At 38.7% G+C, this 20,897-nt stretch overlaps 3 protein-coding genes and 1 long non-coding RNA gene across 4 annotated transcripts; 2 read left to right on the top strand and 2 right to left on the bottom strand.

Annotated features, from left to right (window-relative positions):
* Positions 1–980: 980 nt before the first annotated feature.
* LOC131003810 (protein MNN4-like) lies at positions 981–1,337 on the bottom strand. Its single transcript, XM_057930365.1, has one exon. It carries the CDS (start codon positions 1,335–1,337, stop codon positions 981–983), a length of 357 nt encoding a protein of 118 aa, XP_057786348.1.
* Positions 1,338–9,231: 7,894 nt separating this feature from the next.
* Positions 9,232–11,613, top strand: LOC131003800 (E3 ubiquitin-protein ligase RSL1-like). The gene is made up of 3 exons (XM_057930353.1): positions 9,232–9,525; positions 10,550–10,998; positions 11,434–11,613. Exons 1-3 carry the CDS (start codon positions 9,370–9,372, stop codon positions 11,555–11,557), a joined length of 729 nt encoding a protein of 242 aa, XP_057786336.1. The 5' UTR covers positions 9,232–9,369; the 3' UTR covers positions 11,558–11,613.
* Positions 11,614–14,578: 2,965 nt separating this feature from the next.
* LOC131003811 (uncharacterized protein At2g29880-like) lies at positions 14,579–15,398 on the top strand. Its single transcript, XM_057930366.1, has 2 exons — positions 14,579–14,691; positions 14,775–15,398. The coding sequence occupies exons 1-2, from the start codon at positions 14,608–14,610 to the stop codon at positions 15,396–15,398; spliced, it is 708 nt and encodes a 235-aa protein (XP_057786349.1). The 5' UTR covers positions 14,579–14,607.
* Positions 15,399–19,206: 3,808 nt separating this feature from the next.
* LOC131003793 (uncharacterized) lies at positions 19,207–20,115 on the bottom strand. Its single transcript, XR_009094799.1, has 2 exons — positions 20,032–20,115; positions 19,207–19,456 (listed from the first exon to the last, which is right to left on the bottom strand). It is a non-coding gene; the product is annotated as an uncharacterized LOC131003793 (long non-coding RNA).
* Positions 20,116–20,897: the final 782 nt, after the last annotated feature.

The following is a 20,897-nucleotide window of genomic DNA, read 5'->3' on the forward strand; positions in this document are numbered from 1 at the left end:
TCCGAATAGTTCCGTTGGAGAGAAGGTCTTCGAAATTCCTGCCATTGTGAGATGTTGTCACTTCATGGGTTGAGGTGGCAATCTTCGCAAGCTCATTCATACTTGAATTTGAATTGGAGTAGTCTTGGAGCTTGTTACTTCTGCAGCTTTACACGAAAAGAGGAAGTTTGGTCCTTGCAAGGACAGTCGTCAAATCCTCTGCATTTAATGCTCCGTACATGGCATTTAATGATGTGTGTTTGATACTCCTAGGTTCAGTCGAGAGTAGAAAGGTTGTAAGCACTTTCACTTTGCTTTAGTTCTATGATGACATGAATCATTTGAGTAGCTTCTAACTGGTACTCGCATTCAAACTTCAGTCAGAGAGTGTCTCATGATGCTTCAGTCAGAATGACTTCAGTTGCATTGTCTTTTGTTCATCAGTCAGCAAGCCAGAATCCTATTCTAAGCACTTTGAACTCTAACACTTGAGTTCAATGAAAAAGACTAATGCTATAGAAAGAACCTAAGGGATTTTGGTATCATCAAAATAAGGGCAAGGATATTTCATTCATTTCCCTACAATTTCCCCCTTTTTGATGATGCCAAAACCATACATTCAAGCCTAATAGAAACAAAGACACAAAGACAGAGGAGGAAGAACTAAACCAGGGTGAATACTATTCCCCCTTAACAATACAACCTAATATCTTGCATCAACTATCACAGCAACAGAGAGACAGAAAGCAGAGTAACATAAGCACAATAAAACATGATAAAGACAATGAGAATTTGTCATGTTCATCATTCATTAAAGTCAAGTCATCAGTTAGATAACAAAACATGCTCTGAACGCGATAGGGAACACGCGATAACATGTTTTGAACGCAATAAGAAACACGTGAATTCACAAGCTAACATAGCTTCAAACAACCAACAGACTTACACACACTTTACAAAAAAACACACAAATTTCATATTCCCTTACCATACCATTTTATCTATTTGTCTGTGCGAGGTTTTTTGGTAGATCTTTCTCCAGTGTCTTTCTTTGTTGATTCCTCGGCTGCTTTTGATTTCATTTTCTTCTTCTCTTCTTGCTTCTTCTGTTCTTCCCTTTCCATTGCCTTTTCCTTTACTTTTCCCTTTTTCTTGTCCTCTTCCCTTTTTTCCTTTCTCTTTCCCCCCTTTTTAGCATCATCAAGAAAGGAGGGTTCCTTCTGATGGCCTTGGGGTTTAGTAACTGCTGCGCTCGATGTCCTCTTCCCTTTTTTCACTTGATGGTCGCTCTGATGCTGGAAATTCATCACTGTTGTTTCAAGAAAGGCAAGTCTGGCCTTGAGATCATTAAGCTCCATCTCTTGAGCTTGTAGTCTATTTTTCATTGATTCAATCTGCATCAGTCTATTGATTTATCGCAGTTGGTATTTTTTCTGTCTTTTGCTCTGTTCTCATGCCATCAGTTGCTGGAGGGGAGTGATGTTTGTCTGTGGGAATTTTGTCGTTGTTGGTAGGGTCTTCTTCGCTCTAAGGAACGTTGATCAGACCTCTAGCCACCAGATATTGCTTGAAGTTAGCCACCTAGGCATGGATGGCATCTCATAGATTTGTGACGTTGAACTTTTCAAATACATCAGCCTCGATTGAGTCCATTTCAGAGGCGGGCATGATTTCATCTATCCCTGGAAATTGGGATTTGGGCGCAATTTTGACAAAAGTATAGAAGTGGTATCGGACAAGATCCTAGAAGACGTCTGGATAATTTTCAGCCGTAACTGATGGTAGGGAGATACTGACACTGTGTTGAGCAAATGTTAGGAAGTAGTTTCTGAGCTTTGCCTTCTGTGTTGAAGTTGATGAAGATGGAGCATCAAGATCGACAAAGTTGACCCTTTCATAGAAGGTTTCAGTGCAATGCTGAAAGTATCGTACAAGAGGAGGATAAATTTCCTCAGTTGGATCTTCATCTGCCTGAGTGGCTGGAATCTGATCAAGAGCTTGTTCCTCTGAATTCGGATGAGGTTTCTCAGGAGAGTGTGATGGTAGGAGAGATGAATCAACAAATGGGATAGGTGATTGAACATGAGACTTCTCGGAATTGATTTTTGATAGTTCTTCAGTTGGGGAGCTTGGAGTAACAAGGTCGATGGGAGAGTTTACACTTAGGACTGCTTGACTGACTTGAGCCTTTCTGATTGAGCGACGTGTCCGACTGTGAACACCAGTACAAGAGTTGCACTGAGTATAATGGGAGATGTTCTGACTGAACTCTTGTGACTTTTGAAAAGGTAGATGGGGTCAGATACTTCAACTGTGTCCTTCCAGAAGCATTGTACTTGTTTGGTGCTGTTAAGGATGATCGATGATACTTGATTCCTTGTCAAAGATGCTTGGTGGAATGAACTTGTTTTTTCTCTTATGCTAAAATTTGAAGATAAGCTTGTTCCCAGTTGTATGGGTCTTCTTGCATCAGTGCTATCAGCAGTATCTTGTGAGGTCTCGACATGTGATCCGGTGACCCCAGAATACCAAACCAACATTTCTTAATGATCTTAGCGATTGGTCGAAGATGCGGATGAAGTAGTGACATGCTCATGATGCTTTTCACTTCTGATGGTGCTTCTTCTTTTAGTGCATACATCATGAGTTGATTGGCCTCTTCATCGGAGAAGATTGAGAAGGGGCCATCAGAAGGAAGATGAAATATTTTTCTTACCACTTGAGAGACATTTATGTGATGTTTCTCTGAGATTGAGAGATCTGCAGAAGTAAAGATGTTGATTTCTGCCGTGCATTATCCAGTAGCTTCATTAAGGATGATGTGCTGAGACACCGGAACAGTTGTCGTAGGAAAAAGTGAGAAGTGCAAGGCTGCAGCAGTAACAATGGAGCTAAGAGAGAGTATGAAGTTGTCGCGCCGGGCCATGAGGTCTATCTGATTCCAAATGAAAGCGGTGGCGTCAATCTTCTTCTTGTGCAAAGCACACCACAACAGGTAGACCTCCGATGAGTTGACCTTGTTCGCCTGCTCCTTCTCAAAGATGCAAAAGGCAAAGAACTTGTGCAAAATGCCCAGCTCAGCATCCTTGAGGAAACTGCCACTTCGAGCGCCCTAGGCAGTCTAGTTGTCGAACCCAGTGAGCTCACGCCATGCATCCCGCGCTACCCAACTCGCGGGCTTATTCTACAGCTGTGTAAGAGGAAAGCCAAAAATCTCCTTCATCACCCAGTAAGTGAGGATGATGGGCCTATTAAGAAGGCGACAATGAAGCTCCGTTTTGTCTGCTGTGAGTAACAAGGTGCTTAGGAACTCCAAAGTCAATGGCTCTAGTTCGGGATGAGATGTTTTAGCATACGTGAGGACGCCCAGATGCGAAAGATACGACTCAACTTTCCTGTCCAGCTTCAAAGTCCGCAAAAAAAGCCATTGCAAAAAGCGAGGTTGTGTAATTGTCTTGTTCTTGAGTTCTTTGTATCGAGTACCTTCCCATGCTTCAAAGATGGCGAAAGAAGCGCCATAAAGGTGCCGGAGGTCCTCCCGTTGTGGTGGAGTCCCAAGCACTCAATGATCCGATTTCTTAAGCGATTTATCTTGTGTCGAGCTCTCGACCTTAACTAGAGCGCTCTTGTGCGAGGCAACCCACTTCTCTTTCTTTTTTTTTTGTCTTTCTTGTCTTTCTTTTTATCGCCTTGTGGAGTTTGTTTCGCTCTTGTTGCGTTGTTTTTGATGGTTTGTTTCTGTGTGTGACTCTCGTGCTCATGTTGTGGTGCAGGTTTTGAGCTTGGTGGCTCTAAAAAGGGGACATAAATCATGAAATCGGAGTGAAACACGTTTTTAGCCAAGCTGGGCGCCCAGAGGCGGCCACCGCCGCCTGGCAACGGTCACCGCCTACGCCGCTCGCCCACTCTTTCTTTGTGAATGGGGTAGTGGCCGCCGCCGCCCCGCGGCCACCGCCGCCTTGTGGGCGGCCGCCCCCTACCCATGCGGCCCAGCCCGCAAAAGCACCTAGCTCGGCCTGTTTTTCCTCTCTCACTTTACAAACCTTAATCCTACCCACCTTTCCCCCCCTAGCCGTCTCTCTTCTTTCCCTCTCTACTCTCTCCCAAATTTCACCACTACCACCTCTCCCCACCACCACCAACAACCACCACCACTAATAACTACCACCACCGGCCGTTGCCACCGATCGGTCACCACCTGCACCACTCACCATCCTTCCCACCGCCGCCAACCACCCACCATCCTCTCCACCACCACCCTTTCCCACAACCCACCTTCCTGATCCACCATCTTCCTCGCACCTCCGCGATCGCCGCCGCCGAGCCATCCATCGCCTGCACCTCCGTGGCCACCGCCACCCCCTGAGGCCACCGCCTCCAGCTTCAGTCGCCATGTCTCGCCGTCATAAGCGTCGGGCAGTCGTCGCCTCTGATTTCGACACCGACGATCGAGATACCTCGCCTCTCATTCCTCGTCCTCCTACACCACGGGAGGACCTCCGGTACCTTTATGGTGCTCCTTTTGCCATCTTTGAAGCATGGAAAGGTACTCGATATAAAGAACTCAAGAACAAGACAATTACACAACCTCGCATTTTGCAATGGCCTTTTTTGCGGACTTTGAAGCTGGACAGGAAAGTTGAGTCATATCTTTAGTATCTGGACGTCCTCACGTACGCCGAAACGTCTCATCCCGGATTGGAGCCATTGACTTTGGAGTTCCTAAGCACCTTGTTACTCACAACAAACAAAACGGAGCTTCATTGCCGCCTTCTTGATAGGCCCATCATCCTCACTTACCGGGTGATGAAGGAGATTTTTGGCTTTCCTCCTACACAGCTGAAGAATAAGCCCACGAGTTGGGTAGCGCGGAATGCATGGCGCGAGCTCACTGGGTTCGACAACTGGACTGCCCAGGGCGCTCAAAGTGGTTTCCTCAAGGATGTTGAGCTGGGCATTTTGAACAAGTTCTTTGCCTTTTGCATCTTCGGGAAGGAGCAGGCGAACAAGGTCAACTCATCAGAGGTCTACCTGTTGTGGTGTGCTTTGCACAAGAAGAAGATTGACGCCACCGCTTTCATTTGGAATCAGATGGACCTCATGGCCCGGCGCGACAGCTTCATGCCCTCTCTCAGCTCCATTGTTACTGCTGTAGCCTTGCACTTCTTGCTTTTTCCTGCGACAGCTGTTCCGGCGTCTTAGCACATCATCGAGCCCCGGCCTATTGATCGTGCAGAGCTCAAAGTGTTTGTGGCCTCCAATTCTTCCATCATCCCCTAGTCTCAGCGCCCTCCTGTCCGTACTTACCTGCAGACCCGCAATCTTGGGGCAAGCTCTTCTCGATCTCGCGTTGTGCCCAATGATGACGATGAGGAGGAGGAAGCCGCTGAGGATGAGCCCATGCCACCGTCCTCTTTCACGTATGATCCAGCTACTGGGCCCTCTGATGCTTTTGCACAGTTTTAGCCTCACTTTGATGCGTCATTTGGCCAGTTTCGCCAAGATGTCTATCAACGCTTTGATGAGGTACAGGATACCATGACTGGGCTCTATGGCCGGATGGATGACTTTTATGGTCATCTTGACACACTTGTGGGTCATGTCTACCAGATGCAGACACAGATGGGCCACATGTATGGCAGGTTAACTCTTTATCAGGGGAGATGTCGCATCTGCGTGCCCAGGTGTCCGCTTATGACGCTCGCATGGCTTCCTACAATCAGCACCTAGCTGATATTGATGACAGTCTACAGGCCCTCCAAGCTCAGTGGGAAGCCTTCTCTTTGCAGCATCGTGATCAGTTCCACCACCCCCAGCCCCCACCTCCGAGGCCTCTGTGAGCATTTCCCTTCCCTTCTCTTTGTACATAGTTTGTTTTCTTCTTTATTTTTGTTTGCCTTGTCTCTTTTTACTGTTTTGGTGTTTGTTTCTGTTGCTCACTGTGTTGGTTCGTGTTACCACGCTCTCACTCCACCAAGGATTTATTGACTGCACTTCATTTCAGGGAAGTTCTCTAACATTCATGTTTTTATGCCCTGAGGACAGTGCATGTTTTTACGTGTGGGGGGGTGTATGTTTGGTTGGGGTGTTTGGTATGCGTTGCATGTGTGCTGCATTGGTCGTGGATTGTGTTTTCTGGGACGACTGGTTACTTTGTTATGCTTGCATGGACTGCTTGGTTTAGGGCGAATGGTCCCTTTGCTTTGATTATTTAATTGTCTTTGAGTACACCCTTGAATTTGACGAAGGTTCGCTAGTGATTCTGGTTTTGTGTTGGTTTTAGTTGTTGTCCTCGTTCACCTTGATTGATATAATCCTGAGTAGTGTTATGGGTTTAACGTTTTGGATGCAACACCCTGATGAGCAACTCTTGATGTGATTTGTCCAGTAGATGCTAGGGGGAGTATTTTCATTATAATTGCCTAATATCTTATCTCTTGTTGAAATATTGTTGAATCTTGGTTTGTTATTGAGTTATTGATAGCTCTGGGTCTCTGCTCCTCTGATGTTTAATTATGAGCATGTGTTCGCTATTTATTTTCACCACACCGCAAGTATACGGGTAGTTGCAATATATGGAAGCAAGGTCGTATCCCACAAGGATTAGTAGTTCAATCTAGTGATTATCTTAATTCATTATGCTAGAGCTATTTAGACTAAACAATGAGGTGAAAGGTTCAATTATCTAGCAATTTCAAAGACTAATAAGATCAAACAAACAAAGAGAATTAAACAAGTGATGAAGGTGATTTAGGGACTAGGCATCAATGGACAAGTAATGGATTTCAAATAGCTCAATATTAATCTTAACATTCCTAATTATCTAGAGTGATCTCCCAACTAGTTCTAGCCCCCTCCCGGACGACTAAAACGGTAGATTACGGGTCATAGTTGCCGTCCCCGGTCAACTTCTAACCTATAACTCCCAAAAGCACACAAAGATCGACAAACTCTCACCCAACTCTCAACCTCTCGGTTTATTGAGTTGATATGTTTCAAGCACCTAATCTATTATGATTATCCTCTCCCGATTCAAAACATAAATTGGAAATGCATAGAGAGTGGCCAACAATCCATACAAGATATAAATTTAGGGCTTGAAAAGATAATAGCAATAGAAATAACTAAGAAATATTGAGCATAACATTCAATCCAATACAACATCCATCTAGCCTAATCCCCAAACCAATGGGGGATTTTATCCAAACATGTTCACAAACAACAAACCAAAATCAAAGAAATACATAAATGAAAGAGAGAGTAAGAAGTGACAAATCCTATTAATGAGCTTTCTTCAATCTTCTCTCCTCTTCAATGCCTTCAATCTTGGTGAAAAAATGTGGTAATGGAGGCTAGGGTTTGGTGTGGAGGAATTGGGGAAGATGGAAAAATGGGTGAGGAAGATGAAAGATATGAGAAAAGAGGGGAAAAATGGAGTTTTTGGGCTAAAAATCACGTCTGGGCCCACCAAAAGGCGGATCCCCGCCTCTTTCCCGCGGTCACGGCATGAACCGCGGTTGAAAACGCGGCTGGAAGCAGGGGAGGCCGCGGTCATAGGCCGCGGCCGCGGCTCGGACCGCGGGTGACTGTCAAAAACGTTCTGGACTGCTCTGGAGCAGAGGCCCGCGGTCGGGCCCGCGGCCGCGGCCCGGACCGCGGGTTACTGGGCAATTTTGGACAGAGGCCCGCGGTCGGGCCCGTGGCCGCGGCCCGGACCGCGGGCGCCTGGGCTTTATGCGCAGTCCGTTTGTTCGGCTCCGTTCTCCCTCGTCCGAACTCCGATTTGGTCGCCGTTTGCGCTCACGGATTCCTCTCGAGATGAACTTTAACCTAATGTTTTCAAAACTCTCTAATTAATCTTTGATTTTCCCTGAAATCACTCCAAAAGCTACACCAAGCATCAAAACTCAACAGTTAGGACAAAATTGGGATACAAACACATATTAGTAATCAAAATATGAAGGGAAATGACAACAAATCATGTGGAATTGAGGTACGAAAACCATGTTTGTCAGCATGGGAAACCACGTGAGAACACTTCAGATTACCTCCAAAAGTTGTAATCTCGTGAAATATGGCTTATCTGTCAAGAACAAAAATAATGAGACTAATTTTTTTTAAAAAAAAACAAAATTTGACTCAACCTAAAACACTTCTAATGAGGATGGGAGAATCCTCTCATTCTATTTATTCACCGCTTTAGTGGGCATATTCCTTCGAATTTTCCATCATCCCAAATTGGGCGATTTGGATCGGCATACTTCAAATGAGGATGTGGATGTTTTTTTATTATTTTTTAAATTTTTTTTGAAGATGATAATGTGGATGCTTTTTTATTATTTTTTTTAATTTTTTTCATGTGTCCTAAATGTGCCACCGTGTCAATTCCGACGGTCACCGTGTCATTTTCGGCGCCGGCGTAAGAAAAAACTGGTCATCGGACAAATTTGAGACAAAAATAAAAAGTTATGGATTTAAAAGTCGTTTTTTTAAATTAGGAGCAAAAACTAATTCCGTGTAACGTTATGGATTTATAGGCAATTACCCCTAAATTTTAAGAAGATAATAATGTTGACTAGATAAAAGAATGCATTGTGTAATTGATTTGATATATCTCCAATTATAAAATGAATTTATCTCTATTTTAAAGATATTATATTGATATATACGTCTCCAACCACAGAATGAATTGATTTTTATTTGGGTTAATTGCATATAAATTACCGAACTTTTAACAAATTCTCATTTTGCACATGGACTTTAAAATCTTTATTAAAATTACTCAATTATTAATTTCTTCTCATTTTGCATATTTGTCCATTTTTCTACTAAACTTTGAGCCTAAAATGACGTCGTTTTCATCCAACTATACATTACAACGTCAATTATATTTTTTCACACGGTCATATTTATGCCATGCAAGCATATTCATGTCAAGCGAGTATATTTATGTCATGTCACCACGATGAAAAATGGGCAAATATGCAAAATGAGAAAAAAATTAATAGTTAAGTAATTTTAATAAAGATTTTAAAGTTCTTATGCAAAATGAGAATTTGTTGAAAATTCAGTAATTTATATGCACTTAACCCTTTTATGTTAAAGATACTCTATTAATTAATATAATTCATTAATTTTATATTCCTAGAACATATAATTTTTTATTATTATTATTTTACTCGAATTATCGTTAAAGAGAAACTCTTCTATTCGTATCGATCGTACATATATATATGGTTTCCTAGAAGATATGAAATATTTGTTTTTTACGTATTTTATTAGAATTCTTGTCAAAGTGAAACTCTTCAATTCGTATTGTACAAATACATATAGTTAAAAAGGTTTAAAATTATAAGGTTACAGATTTTTGAGACAGACGATACAAGCATCATGAGCGACAAAATAAAGCAGCCATTAATCGAGACTTTTACACGTCTCTTCAAAAAAAAATTCGAGACTTTTACATGTGAAATTTGTGTAGAAAAAAGATCGTTGAGCCACCAATTCCGCCACACCAACAATTGTGTTCATAATATTTGTTTTATGGTACGTATATTGTACTCGTTTTTCATTATTAATCTTTCTTTTTTCAATCTTAAACTAATATTCTGTAAACGGTTTCAGGTTCATGAGATTTTTTTTTTCGATTTTAGTTTCATGAGATATTTTTGTTTTGAACACAACGTGTATGTATGTGAAAATTCGTGATTGCAATAATTGATTTTCAGGTTAATGATTTTTTTCTTCTTCTTATTTTTTGTTTTTTCTGTTTAGAAAAAGGGTTCACTGTGTAGTCTATGTTGAGTTGGAACAAGTATCGGTCATTAATTTTAGTTGCTGAATTATTAATTTTTATTATTATTATTATTTGCAATCTTTTGTAGTCATTTATAAATAATGTTCGCGATCTTTTCAATGAATGGATTTAAAGAGATTGTTATTTTATAAATTGTAAATCATAGTACCTTAAGTTGCATGAGTGATAGAATACATAATTGAGTTTTTTTATTTTTAAGAATAGGATTGAAATTTATTTTGCATGATTGATAAGACTCATAATTAAATACTTTTATTTTTAAGAATAGGATTTATCCAATTTCACTCTTTCTTCCATATAATTTAAATCAAGCAAAACTTTCTTAAATAATATAAATAATCATAAGGATCGGAATATTTCAAAATAAACAACATTTAATTACTTCATCCGTCTACCAATTCGTGTCCTAATTTGTCATTTTGATCCGTGCATCAATTTGTATCCTACTTATTTTCAATAACTATTTCTTTAACAAATAAATCACTTTTTTCTTAAAAGTCGTGCCCGAATTGGTGGACTGATGGAGTATTTGTTTTCATCATATTGATTGGAGTATTCGACTATTTCTCTTTTCCTATATTATCAGTTTACATCACCCATATTAGATCATCCTCTTAATTTTATAGTTTTACTAGAAATCTTCTTTCTCCCTGCTACCATAATTTAATTTCCTTATTGTCCTATTAATTCATGTTTTTGCAAGTTGCCCCTTAATCTATCTGTATTTGATGTTAAACTTTTGTGATCGATTAGTGCATAGCCGGCCACATTGAAGCAAAGCTTGATGAGAATATAACTACCATACACTGCCCAGAATTGAATTGTGGAAAAATCCTAATTCCTCTGGAATGCCAGCCGATAATTCCACCTTCGCTCTTCGTGAAGTGGTGCGATTGCCTCTGCAGATGGTGTGCTTCAGCCTACTCAAGCTGCTACTGCCCTTACCGGGATTGCTCTGAGCTGATCCTCAACGAGTGCAACGAGGCGACAACAAAATGTGCGTGCCCCCGATGCAAGAGGCTCATTTGCTATGCATGTAACGTTCCGTGGCACGCGGGGTTTTGGTGCAGCGAGACCTCCCAACAAAGGGACGCAAACGATGTTCTATTCGGTGCTTTGATTGAGAGGATGAAGTGGAGAAGATGTCCTAAATGTGGCACTCCCATTGAGCTCATTAGTGGCTGTGTTAACGTCAAATGCAGGTGTGCAATCCAATTCAATTCATACTTAATTATGAAAATTGTTATCGTAAAATACATCAGCTTTCAACCTTTTTCCCATGACTTTTTAATTTTGAAATAAAATACTCCACTTTTACGATTTGTATGATTTTTTCCACGAGTGCCAAATTCTTCCAAATCAATGTTGAGATGGCAAATGTCATAATTGAGTATAAGAAACTCTCTTAAATTAGATTAATTCAAGCATTCATCTCAATATGAATCTGGAAGAATTTGATACTTATGGAAAAAAATAAGACGTCGTGAAACGTATATTTTTTATTTCAAGATTGAAAAGTTATTAGAAGAATAAAAATTTATTAACTTGGTGTATTGAAGGTAAATAATCCTAAAATAAATATTAAACTTAATTTAAAAGCAAATCCTTGGATTAATTTCTTGTTTGGTGTCATGCAGATGTGGCACATATTTTAGGCATGACGGTTCACAACCCATCGTCGACGGTGAAATAGTTGCTGGTCTAGTTTTGATATTACTACTATTTTTCTTCATTTGGATGGCTGTAGTATGTATCACGTAGGCCGCTCGCAGTGCATAATAAATGTGGAATAAATAATTATAGCATTCTAAAATAAATGTGGAATAAATAATTATAGCATTCTAAAATTTCATTGTTTGCTTCAAATTTCAAAGCTCTTTATAAATTAATTGCTTGTTATTTATTATCTATATCTTTTAGATTCTGTATCACACCTCAAGGTGTGTTAACGTAATTTTGTTTTTATAAGATAGTGTGTTAGCGAAAAAAAAATTATATATCTTGTCAAACATGATATTGATATCTAATAAATTAATAGATATCACAGTCAAATATATCAAATCTTATCACAAACCCTATGTTTATCAGCAACCATCCAACCATCTTCAATATTTAATTAATTTCTCTCTCTTCCACATCATTATATTTATCCCAACCCAACCACCTCTATTTTTGTTGATTTATCAATGACCACCCCAACCACCCAACCACAACATTATATATAATTATTTTATTATTATTTTTAATCATAATAATTTTAATAATATTAAATATTAATTTTAATATTAAAAAAAATCAAAAGAAAAAAAACAAACTAATAAAAATTTAAATTACAACAAACTAAGAATATAAATTACAACAATGCAAACTCGAAATTATGAATTTTAATATAACAAGTGAGGGCTATTTATAGAGATATTAAAAATTATGAATTTTAATATATATATATATATATATATATATATATATATAATATTAAAATTTAATCTTAATATCTAAATTAAAAATATCCAATCAATAAAATAATGCCACATCATCAAAATTTCACCCCAAAAGCAAAGAGACCACCCGGTCTCATTTCTATTCCCAGCCGACCTCGGTTGGTTGCCTCCACAATAATCAAGCCAATTTTTTCTTTTTGTTTAATGCACTTTAATGATGTGTGCGGTCGACCAAAGGCAACATGGTTGCTGTTATAGGCAGTCTAAGAGTGTGTGGCTAAGCTTATAAGCTCATTTAAAATGTTAAGCAAAATAAACTCTTAAAGAGCTTACAAGCTGTAAAAATAAGTTTGAAAAGCTTATAAGTCCACAATTTCAGTATCGTATAAGCAACATTCATTTTACAAAAATAACTCAACTATGATTTTTTATTTTCATCATATATCATTTTAATTTCATCTTTATATATATATATATAGGGAGAGGTTCAAGAAAGAACCATAAATAAAAGAAGACCGGAAAACCATTTTCAGCCATTCGATCATCAAGATCTACGGTGGATGCATCATCTTGTTGGATGAATACAGATCCTGGGTTCGAATCCTGAAGGGAGCATTTTTTTTAATTTTTTTAGTGCATTAATTTTAACAGCGAATGCATTAATTTTTACAGTGGATGCATTAGATTTGATGGTTCTCCCGTTCTCACAAATAATGTAGTTCTCTCTAGAACCACACCCTATATATATATATATATATATATATATATCTAACGTAGATTTTCTCTCTCTAGTTTATAAATTCAATTATTCAAATACTTTAACTACTTATAAGCTCTTAAAAAGTTATATCTTATAAACTTTTTAAAATAAGCTTAGCACATGACGCCGCTCATCCAACAAAATCTATAATATACTATTTTGACAAGATAATTTTTCATTTGAAATTGATTTCAAATTAATTTAGATGATAATTTTATATATGATAAAGAAATTAAAGTTACAATTTATGCAAAATTCAGATGAATACATTAATCAAATTGACCATTAACGTATATATTAATTATGTCAAAATAAAACAAGAATAATAAATTTTTCATTAGAGCAGCCACGGATCGCAAGCTCACGCGGTCACGCCACTACGCCGCCGCTCTGTTTCTATCTATCGCTCTCTGTTCCTGCCGGAAATAGGCGGCAGACACCACTACGCCGCCGCTCTTCCCTTTTCCAGATCTGGCGCTGCCCAGCCGCCTATCAATTCTCGGCCTCTCTCTCTTCTCTCGCTTTCTCGGCCAGACGGCCATCGACGAAGAACGCCGAAGCCACTACCTCTTTGCCTGTCTTCTTCGGCCGTCAACAGTGCAGCAGCAACGCCGCCGCCGCCGCCGTCCAACTCCCCCTCCCTTTGCTTTTCCGATTTGATAACAGTCGTTCCCTTACCCCCTATTTCTGAATTCCTTCTCTGTGAAATTAGTAAAATTTATTCTATTTTTATTTATTTGAATTTCTTTCTTTTCAATGGTGATGAATTGTAAATTGTGAGCTATTTTATGTGCGTGGATTGATGATGTTGGTGTTTGAATTCGAGAATGAGAATTTCTGCATAAACTCTAATTGAGAAATAATTGTGATGAAATAAAGGGGATGAAAATTTTACAGAAATAATGAGATTACCGATTGCAGTTCTGTAGAGGACATATGTAGAGAAAATCAAGTTGGAGTTCTGTAGAGGAATTTGAACTGAATGAAACGAGTAGTTTGCTGATCAATTGGTAAATGCTGAATTCACAACTAAGTGGGGTGTATTCGTTTAGGATTTAAAATTTGGATGTATTCGTTCAAGACTTTTAAAAGTCTATGAAAATATGGGTGTATTCGTTCAAGACTTTTAAAATTCTATGAAAATCTGGGTGTATTTAAAAATCTATGGATTTTAACATTGGACTGATTTTCATTGATTTCATTCAAAAAATACATATGAACAAATTCGAGCTCGGACAACGAGAATTCGGAAATCTTCAAATGCCAGCGCCGGCTTGGATCCAGCGGCCGCGGCGCGAAGAAGCCAGCGGCCGGTGAGTCCTAGCGGTCGCTGGGCCCACTAAATGTTTATAAATAAGAACTGTATTCAGTTTTTCTTCAGCGCGCAAATTTTTGTAGCCGCCTTTAAAAAATAACACAAGCTTAGGGTTCTGCATTGGCTATTAACAAGGTATTCTCTCATAAATTTTGTATCTTTCATATTATTTTCTTATTCAGTTTTTCTATTGCATAAATTTTGTATCTTTATAAATTGTTAGCGTCGTACTTATAACAATTACCTAAGCCGTATCAAATGGTTTAAGAACCGTTGGTCAGCTTATTCAACACTTATGAAGTTTAACTCTGGTTTTGGATATGACAACAATACCAAAAAGTTCACGGCTCCAGATGAAGTATGGGATGAGTACTGCCAGGTAAACATTGGTAGCAATAATTTTTTCAAATATTTTTTTGTAATAATATAGTAAATTAATAAAGTTATTCTTTATTATGTTAGGCTCACCCAAAAGATGCATACTTGCGCCATGGGAATTGTCCGGATTATTATGACTTGGGAATTGCTGTTGGAAATAGTGTGGCTGTAGAAAATAACTCAATTGGATTGGGTAGTGCTACTGATGCTAGAACATTAGGAGTTGATGAAAATAGAGCTCTGCACATAGAAGACTTGAATTATGATGCTGAAAATGAGGCGTTTGTAGGACTAGCTCAAGATGATCCAGCATCATCTGGATCCAAATCACCTTTGGTATTCCCTGAAGTGCCTGAGGTCTCCACTCAGAGAAAAGCTGCTGCCAAAAGAACTAGAGCTCAGTTTGACATAAATTCTGGTCTTACTGAAAATAGTTCGCATCATGATTTCATGTCAGAAGTTAAAAAAATAACTAACACTTTTGATGGAGTTCATAGTCTCTTAGAGAAACCAGAAACTATGCTAGAGAAAAGACAAAGAGAAAGATCTTATACAACTTGGGATGCTATCAAAGAAATCTCAGATTTGGATGACGACGTTCGCATGAAAGCATATGACTTGCTTGATACCAAGACAAAGAAAGATAGATTTTTAAAAATGACTGTTGCGGAACGATCAAGTTGGATAGCTTTCAAGATTAAAGATTAGAGGATAGTGATGATTTCAGTCATGTTTTGAAAACTATGTTTTCTTTTTGTTTGACCATCTTTTTATAAGTACATTGTTTTGTTGGTATTTTATTTTTAAACTTTCTTTTGATCATTAATGAATTCGTATTTTTATTTTTATATTTTAGTAAAATGCCTTTATTATTATTTTTATTATTGTTTCATTGTTTATATGTCAGCATGAATTATGAAGATAAATTGAGGATGAAATTGAAGAGGAAATTGAAGATGAAATTGAAACAGAAGATGAGCTTGAACTTTATGAAAAGGTTAAGCTCTTGATGATGGCAACTAAGGCATTAATAATTTTATTAGGAAATGTTACGATGATGCCGCACACTATTGACAACTCTTTGATGCGACGACCAAAGACTCGGGAAGGATACCATTTTGTACGTAATATGCTCGACGGAGATCCAAACAGTTTTCGGCAGTTGTATAGAATGTATCCGGATGTCTTTATGAAATTATGCCGGATCATTAGAGAGAAAACTCATGTTTCAGATACACGATATACAACTGTTGAAGAAATGGCAACATTCTTGATCATTGTAGGACACAACGATATATATGGTAATGTTCGTCAAAGGTTCGATCGTTCGCATTTTGCTACTTGTCACACCCCAATTCTTGAAGGAATAAATATAATCGAAGTGTGAACAATTCATAGAAATAAACAAGGGAAAAACCTTGTTAAAAACCGAAATAGGATAGAAAGTCGGGTTATGCCCATTTGGATCACAAGTTTTGTTTCATGCTTCTGACAACCGACATTCATTAGCATAAATTTAGTAGTGAAGAGTCTAAGCTCGGTCAGGTACACCATTTGAAATTTAACATGAAGATCTTAAGTTGGGAAAACAAAAGACGGATATGAATAATTGCTACAACGGAAGTCTAAAATAGGAATTTAACCCTAGCCTCAGCTCCATCCCGTCAGCACCAGTCAGTCAACCTGAAAACATTTGAAAGTATTTTTGGGCTAAGTACTAATGTACTCAGTGGGCATGCATTTTCTGAAACATTTCATATTTTCGTAAAGACAGTTTATCCATTACTTGACATAACTTAGAAGGTTTTAAATTGAAAAAACTTCTAAGCATGTTAAAATAATTTCTTTCATTTGTGCGCACATGTCACACTCTCTTTATTTGTATTTTTATATTACAGTTATATGTGATTATTTTACATACACAATGGTTATTTACTCATAATTTTACAATTTGAAATAAGTATTTGAAAGTATTTTTGGGCTGCAATATAGTCTTGAGTTGGCAGAGGAAGCATGGCTTAAAGTTGAAGTTAGTAGCATAGTGTAGGGTGGTTGATGGGAGAGATGAGTGTAAGTGAGTTGAGTGAGGATTTGACATTTAAAATCTCTCAGGACTGAATTATTGAAACTTTAAAATTCATTAGGGTTCGCTAAATAAATAGCTCGTGCAATTGCTTGAATGCTTAATTTAAATAAATATGTCATGCATGAGAACTTAAATAATAAAAATTTAGTAACACCTCTTGAAAATCATTTTGTTGGAATTTAAAATAAATTCATTTTTTCTTTTATCCGACGTGAATTATCTTAGCTTCTAAGTTCAAAATCATTCCAAACTTAGCTAGGGAAAAACGAGGTATTACACTACTAGTCAAAACTTCAATAAAATCTTGAAAGCATTGAACACCATAGCACCGGACATGATGGTTAAGCCAACTACAGCAATACCGGCTAAATTTCGGGAAAATACAAGATTTAATCCTTTATTTAAGGTATGGATCATTTCGATATTATATTCTTTAGGTACTTTGTTGGGAACTTAGTGAAATTTCCTAATCCTTGTTTTGATGATACCAAAATCAATAGGTTTCTTTTGTAATAGACTAGAACTATTTGAACTCAAGTGTTAGAGTTCTTTTTCTAGTTTAGCTGCTGTTCTAAAGAACGAAGGACTGAAGACTGAAGTTGTCGACTGAAGCATCAGTCGAAGAATCAGTGTTGACTGATTACTTAATGTGCGCCACGTGGAATCAGCGGACTGATACTAAAGTCAAGTATCGGTTAAACATTCTTCCTCGGACTGAACCTCCAACGTTCAAAGGAAGCCACGCACTCCAGAAATTGATCTGAAAAAAATTAGCTGATCGTTTTTTTACAAACCGAACCGACCGATCGGTCTGAAAAAAAATTGGCCGATCGACCGACGTGAACATTTCTAATCGGCCGTAAATCGAACCAATCAATGTTCGATTTTCGGCCGACCGAACTGCCCCGACCGACAATCCAAATCCAAGATTCAACTATCCAAATCAATATTACAAATATCCAAATCCAACAATCCAAATCAACCGGAGATGGAGGTTTCTGGCGCGGCGTAGGCGGAAGACTGGAGTCTGCGGCGCGGCACGGCGGAAGAGTGTGATTCTGGCTCGGCGGACGACTGCGGCCGTCTGTAGGGGTGAGCATCGGTTCGGTTCGGTGCAAAACCGAACCAAAAATTCAAAACCGAAAACCGAACCGATGGTTAAAATTGGAACCGAACCGCACCAATTGAGGGTGCCAAACCGAACCAAAATCGAACCGATAAAATCGTCGGTTTCGGTTCGGTTTACCGAACCAATGCAAAAAAAATCTTTTTTTTCGAAAAAAAAACAATTAAAAACATGTAAAATAATGTAAAAATATAAATATATAATTTATGAAAAAACCAATTAATATATTATAAAATATATAAAATTTAAATATATAATAAAATATAAATATATGAACCAATTAAAAATTAGAAAATTGAATATATATTATAAAATATTAATATTTATCGGTTCAGTTCGGTTTAAAACCAAACCAAAAACTGAAAATCGAAACCGAACCGAAACTTATCGATTTTTAATTTTCAGAACCGAATTGAAAACTGAACCAATAGATTCGGGACCGAACCGCACCAAAATGGTTCGGTTCGGTTCGGTTTTTCATTTCGATTCGGTTTCTGCTCACCCCTAGCCGTCTGGAGTCTGGACTGGCGCGTCTTCGACTAGGTAGGGCCGTAGGGGTGCAGACTCTGGAAGGGAGGGAGGTGGTCTGGCCGGAGGCGTCGACGGCGATAGAGAGAGGTGGTTTGGACTTTGGAGAGCAGCGCGGCTGCGGGCTGCAGATATGACGTCGGCGTGGTGGTGTTGGGAAGCCTGTTTTCAGGTGCGAATGGCCGCAGATCTGACGCCGGCGTGGTGATGTTGGGAAGCCTGATTTTTGGGCGCGATGTGTACCCTCGAGGGCGGTGGTCTGAACTTTGGAGGGTGGCGCAACCGCTATTTGCGGTAATTGGAGGATGGAGGCGGATTGAGGGTAGGTGGGGGAGGGCAGATTGGGGGTTAGCGTTGGGAGGCAGATTGGGGTCTTGGGGTGGGGAGAGGCGAAAGTTACAGTGATAGAGAGATTGGCAGATTAGGGTTTGATAGGTGTAGTTTATATTTTAAAATTAAAAAATATTAATATATATATATATATATATATACTCGGTCGGTTCGGTCAAAAATCGAACCGAATTTGGGAAAACTGAACCGAACGAGAAAACCAAATTTTCTGTAAAAAATGGGCCGAACCGACCGATCAAAGCAAAAAAACCGACCGAAAATCGATCGTGTAACGACCCAACTTTCCCAAGACAAAAAGAAATAGGGAAAATAATGAAAAGACTCAATTGAGCGAAATAAACTTGACAATCTACCCTTCAAATTGGGTATTCATAATCCAAAGAGATAAAATGAAAGGAAATAAAATGAAAGGCATTAAGAGATGCCAATCAAATGACAATATTCAAACTCAGGATCACATAAGTTTAGTTCCGTGACTCTGATCTTAATCAATGATAGCTTCATTAAAATATATAGGATAAGAGTTTAAACACAACGAGATGATATTGTACCCCACAATAGAAATTCTCAATTTAGAGAATTTAAAAGACGAGATGATAAGCTAGTCATTAGCGGAAGCAAAAGACATCGTGGTACTTAGCCTCAACTCAGCCTCGTCTGCACCAACTGATCAACCTGAAAATATTTGAAAATAATTTGGGCTGAGTACTAATGTACTCAGTGGGCACGAGTTTTTGAAATATTTTATGAAATAATCGAAACAGTTTATCCAATATCACAATCATAACTTAGAAGGTTTTAAAAATAGAAATCCGCTTCTAAGCATGACAAAACTTTTCTCATTAAGTGGCGCGCCATGTACGTTCGATTGTTACTCACTTTCTCCCCACATTCACTGATCTCGGGACACGCCCAGTCAGATCCAAAAATCTGTTATTGATCTCGGGACCCACCCGGTCAGAATCAATAGTCTTAACTGTGCTCCGGATAACCTCCTGTCAAGCACCCACCCTTATAACGTTCTAGATCTGTTAGTGCACGATGACGATCAACCCATCGAGCCACTAACCTTGTGTACACAATCCTCATTTAGCGTGTTAGGCCAAATGAGAATCTCGATCGATACTTAAGCGAGCCTTAAACAATTACAGAACGCACATAAAAATATTTATATTGGATAAACAGATAATTTTCATGAAATATCAGAGCTTATATAACTCAAGATACATTGTATGTAAAATAAAACCCACCTGAATAGGCAAAGCCTGTAGTTTAACCGTAAACCTATCACGGGAAAGCAGTGCTAATCCTCCTGGTCCTCAAGGCCTACAAGAAATCTATTCTTAATAGGTCTCTTGGTGCTATTCTAACTTCTAAATAAAGAGGGGAAAATCACTAACTATTGATACGATACATGTTGCCCGAATTAATAATCTTTTTAAGTGAATCCGTAAATTTTAAATACATAATTAATGACAAATTTGAAACTTATAAAATAATTTATAATTATTAAAATATAAAAAACTCAATCTTATAAGAAAAATAATAAAACTAGTTAAGGCACTTCAGACTCATTTAAAGAAAGAATTAGAGCCCAAGACAATACAATACAAAAAAACTTGTTCAATTTAAATGAGCCCAAGTAAATTAAATGAGTAGAGCCCATCAGATAGAAGAAATCAACCCAATCAAAAGATTAAAAATTAGCCCAACAAACTAAATAAAAGTGAGCCCAAAATAATAGCTAACAATTAAAGAAAGTTTGAATTAAAAGAAAACCAAACTTCTTTTCTCTCTCCTCACACCCACTCTCGGCTCCCCCTCTCCTTCTCTCTTTTTCCTCCTTTCTCCCTCAAAACCGCCGCCCTTCCTCCAGAGTGCCACGCCGGTCGCCTGCCCAGATCCGGCGAAATCCTCGCCGGAAAAACCTCCCTTTGGTCGTCCCTCTCTCACCTCACTTTATCCCATCGTCTCTCACTCTCTCACCCAGAACCACCACATCTTTTCCCTCTACAGATCCGCCGCCGTCGCCCTCTCACTCTCTCCTCCGCCCTCTCTCCCCGGCGGCGAACTCGCTCGGAGCCACTCCCCCATTCGTCTCCCTCGCGTGAATCGA

Source organism: Salvia miltiorrhiza, unplaced genomic scaffold (assembly GCF_028751815.1).
Source record: "Salvia miltiorrhiza cultivar Shanhuang (shh) unplaced genomic scaffold, IMPLAD_Smil_shh original_scaffold_269, whole genome shotgun sequence".
In the NCBI taxonomy this organism is placed as follows: domain Eukaryota; kingdom Viridiplantae; phylum Streptophyta; class Magnoliopsida; order Lamiales; family Lamiaceae; genus Salvia; species Salvia miltiorrhiza.

What these genes read in the sequence shown, in the direction of transcription:
- LOC131003810 (XM_057930365.1), bottom strand. Translation starts at nt 1,337, where the DNA reads ATGGAGCTTAATGATCTCAAGGCCAGACTTGCCTTTCTTGAAACAACA.
- LOC131003800 (XM_057930353.1), top strand. Translation starts at nt 9,370, where the DNA reads ATGAGCGACAAAATAAAGCAGCCATTAATCGAGACTTTTACACGTCTC. An exon ending in TTCATAATATTTGTTTTATG is followed by an intron (nt 9,526 to 10,549) that starts GTACGTATATTG and finishes GTGATCGATTAG; the next exon opens with TGCATAGCCGGCCACATTGA. An exon ending in TGTGTTAACGTCAAATGCAG is followed by an intron (nt 10,999 to 11,433) that starts GTGTGCAATCCA and finishes GGTGTCATGCAG; the next exon opens with ATGTGGCACATATTTTAGGC.
- LOC131003811 (XM_057930366.1), top strand. Translation starts at nt 14,608, where the DNA reads ATGAAGTTTAACTCTGGTTTTGGATATGACAACAATACCAAAAAGTTC. An exon ending in TATGGGATGAGTACTGCCAG is followed by an intron (nt 14,692 to 14,774) that starts GTAAACATTGGT and finishes TTATTATGTTAG; the next exon opens with GCTCACCCAAAAGATGCATA.